The 5,849-nt window shown below is 31.6% G+C and overlaps 1 protein-coding gene and 1 long non-coding RNA gene across 2 annotated transcripts; one reads left to right on the forward strand and one right to left on the reverse strand.

The window, feature by feature from the left end:
- The first annotated feature begins 1,244 nt into the window (after window positions 1-1,244).
- On the forward strand, window positions 1,245-4,095 carry ci-rsp9 (radial spoke protein Ci-RSP9). Its single transcript, NM_001161490.1, has 6 exons — window positions 1,245-1,347; window positions 1,640-1,904; window positions 2,464-2,629; window positions 2,771-2,900; window positions 3,298-3,444; window positions 3,822-4,095. The coding sequence occupies exons 2-6, from the start codon at window positions 1,678-1,680 to the stop codon at window positions 3,980-3,982; spliced, it is 831 nt and encodes a 276-aa protein (NP_001154962.1). The 5' UTR covers window positions 1,245-1,347; window positions 1,640-1,677; the 3' UTR covers window positions 3,983-4,095.
- Window positions 4,096-4,482: 387 nt separating this feature from the next.
- Window positions 4,483-5,723, reverse strand: LOC113474918. The gene is made up of 3 exons (XR_003396636.1): window positions 5,637-5,723; window positions 5,279-5,351; window positions 4,483-4,790 (listed from the first exon to the last, which is right to left on the reverse strand). It is a non-coding gene; the product is annotated as an uncharacterized LOC113474918 (long non-coding RNA).
- Between the last annotated feature and the right edge of the window lie 126 nt (window positions 5,724-5,849).

Consider the following 5,849-nt stretch of genomic DNA (forward strand, 5'->3'; position numbering starts at 1 on the left):
ATCTATATAGTATATAAATCACAGTGAACATTTCTAAAGGTGACGAACCAAGGCATCAATGGATATTTAACCTTTCCATGTGGATGATGCAATACAGTCTAACATGGCATGAGTTAATGTTTAACAGTTTTATTTTTCTCTTTCTTAAAATGATGAAATTAAACAAAACAATAACATACAGAGAGCACAGCTCCAATGAGTATATATATACATATATATATATATATATATAACTAACATATTTGTAATTAAACTTTTTACTACAACTGTTGAATTAGCTCTATTAAAAACAAACAAAAAGTAACCAACACAGCAGTATTCAGACTCAATTTGTGACCGTGTAGCAGTATAGGTAAAATGCATTTATAAATCACATGGTAATTAGGTATTGGTAAAAGGTAAATAATATTAAACGTGATGTTCATGTGGGCGCCAAACTTTTGAAAAGTCAAGGTAACCACCTAACCATAAGTTTTAAAGGATAAAAGTTTATGCGGGTGTAATAATTGTTAATTATTACTAAACAGTCAGTTTGAAATCTGACAAATCATTCTAAAATTACTGTGATGACTTTTAGTTGACTTTAGAGAATTCATGCTAAAGAACCACAACAAGACCAACTGTTCGACGAAATAGGATTTATATGACTGTTTACGTATAAATTTTATTCATTCATTCATTAATACGTGTTCAAAACACCACAATAACAAAACGCAACACAACTAATGTGCACACATGATAACACACTGAATTCACATGTAATGTAAACCTTCCGCTCATCCGATCTTAACAGTGTCAACGTGCAAATTCAAACGCAAATGATGCATGTCTGCGTCCCGATGTAGCTAAAAAATCAATAAATGTAACGATATCTAGTTACCAAATTTGACATGCAGTAACAAAATTACCTTGTTTGTTTATCAAACTGCTTTTATCTGAAATTACAACAACATATGCCTTGCAACAAACTCACACACCTATTTAACAGAAAAACTCATACTTTTCAGATAAAACAATATCAATTTACCAAGATAAATGAATTGTACACTTTAGTATTGAATGTTTTATTTGCATTAGATTTTTTAAGTTAAGGACACAATGATGCAATGTAGAGTCAAAGTAGAAAGGTGTTTTATGTCTCTGATGCAATGTTAGTAAAATAATTTATAAGGTTTCTATGATCAACTAGTTTGCTTCTATGTTGTCATGGAAACGCCATAACCAAAGCCAGTATTTTATAAATCAGTTGTTGAGTTTGCGATAGTTCTAAAGGTTTTTAATATTGCTAGCATGTAGTTTATATCCTTGCCGGTATAAAGTAATTAATAAAAACTAATTTTCAATTAAGTAAGCAATAATATTATTGGTACAATAAACTTAAATTCAACAAAAATAGAGCATTTTAAGTTGTGTAAAAATATTGGTTTAGTCAAATAAATCGTAAGTCGTACCAGTATTTAAAGTTGATTTTCATATTAAAAAAACTAGAGTAAAGTGGGTAATAAAAAGCCACAAAAAACAGTTTGAGATTAAAAAACATTTTAACCGGTTTTCCGCAACATAGGATTGCGTTGGATATCTGCATGGTTATTGACAGTTGACACTTTTGCAACTCTATAGCTCACTTTTGTTTTTACAGATTTCCTTTGTACCAAATAGACTTGCTTAAGATCCACCATGGATGCCAATGGACTTCATTTGAATGTTGACCACGTTGCTGGCAGTGGAGTAATTCTCAGTCCGGAGCAAAAAGCAGCTCTTCAAACATCTTTGATTATCCTGAAGACTCACTACAAGTTCAACAATGTTGTTCTGTGGGGAAAGATTCTTGGAATAAAGGATGATTATTTTATTGCACAGGGATCAGGAAAAGATGAACTAAAAGATCGGAAATCATTGTACAGGTGGGGACCTTTAAAACAAATTTATCAGTGTGTACTGTGCATCAATAAATAGATCACAATTGGTAAACTTATAGGAATAAATAAGAATGGTTAGATGACACTGTATACAAATAACCATTCTTTTTCTTCTCCTTTTATTCTGTTCATCTCAACTTAGCAGAATATTACGAAACAGTAGGGATTCACACATGATTTTATTGCATTATAATAGCGATTGTTTGACTTGGCAATTAATTTTGACATAATAGCAATTCAGATGGTCATTCTTTGCATCATAATAGTGATTGTCCTCTGTGATTAATAAAAACTAGGTATACCCTGTAAATATTCTGAGCACCACATACTCCAGATTAACGCCCATGGCCAAAAAAGAAAAAATAGGTGTGTGCTTGAGGTTGCCGGGTGAGCATGCCTACACTGAAAATGTCGTGCACACTAATCAGTGACCATTACAGCCAATGAGGTGAAATTTATTTCACAAGAATGTGTTTAACTACCACTGCATCAATAGGGGTTTGACGTTCTTGATTTCTCACCAGTTGTTTAATTTTTTCACCAGTTTAAACTGCATCGAATGGCATCTTCTTCCTCCAGCAACATCTGAGATGAAGAACAAAGCAACGATGGTTCGTGGAAGATTGATGGGCGATCCCTCGTTCGAATACGAGCACACGGATGTCAGGAGAGTCCGGGATGGGGAGGAGTACACTGAGGAAGAAGTCACAGTGAGTTATCTTTTCTATAATATTAGAACTTATTAATCTATCAAAATTATATCTTATAATTAAACTGATTATTCTATTTTTTGAGGATAATTTTATATATCTTTACATATCCTAACTTAAAAATTGTTTGTTTTATTGCAGATTCAAATAAAAGAAGAAGACAGAGTTTCAGCGATCGTTGCAACGATCGACGAAGAAGCGAGCATCGTTCCTCGTGGAGCGTTCATTAAAACTCCACTTGGTCAAGTTTACAACAACAGAAGTTTCGAAGGTAATCAGTTATTCTGTTTGAAATGCAGTTTTACTGTAAAAAAATATTAAACTTAAATCATGCGGAGTATGAAAAAAAGGATTCAAGACGCCTAATGATTTTGTTATATTTGTATATTATGTTTATTAAAATTAGAAAGTGCATTTGTAAAAATTTATCTGTAGGACCTTATTTTAATTCTCTGTTGGAGGCATAAGGAGTGTCACAAAAGTGGTAATAGATTTATATAATTAAACATCCATTCTGGAAAATGAAACTGCCTCAATAATGGATCACCCTATTAAATATATAGGAGTACAAGGATTTTGCTGTTGATTTATTCATGTATGCTGAAGTAGACTTACGTACCATTTAGATAAAAATATATTGAGGAAAGTTATATTTATCAATTTTCCAGGTTTATCAGTAGCAGAATGCGGAAAGCTGTCGTCATTCATGCATTTCCGGGAAGCTCAAAACTTTGGCAATAAATCAATCAAAGAAAAGGCCGACCTCAATCCATCAATTGATTTTCTCGACAGCATTGAAGATGATATTCCAAAAGGTAAGTTTGGCCAACTGTTGCTATGGAAAATGAACCAGCTTTAACTGTGAGCGTGTTTTGACAACTGTTGTTTTGTCGCTACATCCTGTCTTTTCGTTTAAAATATTTAAAAATCTTCGTTGCCGTAATCAAAGAGACAAATTGGGTTATTATTATAACTCAGGAAGATGCAGAACATTTTTTGTTGCACAAACCTAGTTAAGTAAAAAAACAGAGGGAACCTAATATTTTAATGCGAGATTAATTTGATAATTAATAAACGCCTTTAAAAAAAAATCATTGCAGATTTCTGCCATAGCTTTACTACACAGCTTATCTCATGTATTTTACGTTTCCGATTGGTTCGCACTAAATTAAACCCACCAATTACAACACAGGATCGTGGAGCTCCCAGTTTGAACGAGGCAGTGGATTGGTTTGTCTACGAAGCTTAGTTTGGTTGGGAATGACATTCTACCATGTTCCAAATACAACTAGGTTTGGTTGTATGTACGTGGGCACTGGGGAGAAAAATTTCGACATTCCTTTTATGTTGTAGAGTTTCTGGTTTCTATTAAATGCTGTTGTATAATAGATTGTATGTACTGTTGTTTGTTTTTCTTTGAAAAGATATTATTTTCAAGAGTATTGTTGCTTGTTATTTTCATGAATATGAAATAAATATATTTTTTCGCATATAGACAGAATGTACATAATAAGAAAGAACAGTAAAATAATAAGTGCTGAAATATAGGAAAATAAAGAATACATAGAAAAACAATAAACATACCACTTAAAATGTTTTACATGTTTTGCTAAGCAAATGCTGCCCTGCCAGTTTTGTATTGGTAAATGTAGGAAATTTAAAAAAAAATCCAAAAATAAGTATTAATAAAGCCTTCATGACTTGTGTGTGAAAGGTGTGTTCGGCGCTGTGGCAAAGTGTTTACCGCTTCTGCCTGTAACCCAGGTAATGGGTTTAAGGCTTGTCGCAGCTACCATTATGAGTGTCTTTGGGCAAGACAAAATTGCTTCAACCCAGTGGTCACTAATGGGTTGTCCAATGCATTGATGTCCCATAGTGTGAATGCCTCTTTTTGTTTGTTAATGTAAACGACTTTCAAAATAATAGCAAGCTGGACCTGACTAAAAAACGCTGCAACATTATATTTAAGGTTAATTTTCTTCCAAAGTAATGTTTGCCCTAATTGGCTGTGGGCATGGGTGAAAGTAAATCATAATTCAAGTCATATTGTTGTTGCATCCATCCCATCTTCATTTATTTTCCTCTTTACTCCACAATCCTCACTTTCAGAAGAAGGACGATCCTGAAAATCTCTTTCTGCTAAATATATTGGCTCGTATTCCTGTGGAAAAACAAAATTCAAAAAAAATAATTAAATTTTGGCATAATACTATGAAATATTAATATATATATATAACCATACAACCAATATTTAGCTCGTTAAAGTTTAAATATAAAGCAGAAATAACCAAACAAAGCAGTAAATTTTTTTTTTTATATTATATAAGTTTATATTATCAATATAACTATCAAAAAAAATTTTTATAATATATATTTTTTGTTTACAATAAGAACCTATTTAGGGATTTACAACTTTCCAGTAATTAATATTATTTTATTTGTATGTATGTGAAAATACTTTAAATTAACGGTTTTAAAATTAACTAAAATCGTGCCTTAGTGCATTTAAATTCTTTATGTTTGTACATTTATAAAGTCTGAATGAATACATGAATACAGCAGGTGTAAAATATAACAATTCTATCTTATTATTTTCTTATTTATTATATATATGTATCTAATTTTAATATATTTATTTCTTCTTCTAACCTTTAATTGATGTCGGAAACCAACATTGGGGTTGATACAGAACCTTCGATCTCGAACACAGATGAACGCATCACTGTACATACGCCATATATATATATATTAGTATTTGTAACTTGGTTCAATAATTTGAATAAATGTAATTTATTTTCTTTATGTGGGGGCCTATAACACAGCTAAGAATATTAGTTTTAAATACCTTGTGCCTGTTTACCAGTTATCTAATGTTAAACTTTGTGGATGAAATAAAATGTATACGGAATATATTATTATTATGTTTAATTAAACTGTCCGATCATACCTGTGAACCTAAAGCAACAACAAACTACTTTAGTTTTTAATAAAAGTAAACATTACTTACTGAGAAGTCAACTCAAACTTCTGCATCACATATGCGATAACTAAAGTGGCACTAGAGGAGAAAATAAATTAATAATTGGTTTATCTTCCTGTATTTAGAACCTACTAGTATTACATATAGAATGATGAGGGAAGACAGGACACCTTTAGCACATAAAATCCAAATATCCTAATCAAGTTTTAAACAATTAACAACGGTCTGTTGTCTATGGAA

The sequence above is a fragment of the Ciona intestinalis genome, unplaced genomic scaffold, assembly GCF_000224145.3.
Source record: "Ciona intestinalis unplaced genomic scaffold, KH HT000034.2, whole genome shotgun sequence".
NCBI classification, from domain to species: Eukaryota; Metazoa; Chordata; class Ascidiacea; order Phlebobranchia; family Cionidae; genus Ciona; species Ciona intestinalis.

Coding starts and splice junctions, on each gene's coding strand:
- ci-rsp9 (NM_001161490.1), top strand. CDS start 1,678: ATGGATGCCAATGGACTTCATTTGAATGTTGACCACGTTGCTGGCAGT. Junction 2,630..2,770: donor ACACTGAGGAAGAAGTCACA/GTGAGTTATCTT, acceptor GTTTTATTGCAG/ATTCAAATAAAAGAAGAAGA. Junction 3,445..3,821: donor TGAAGATGATATTCCAAAAG/GTAAGTTTGGCC, acceptor ATTACAACACAG/GATCGTGGAGCTCCCAGTTT.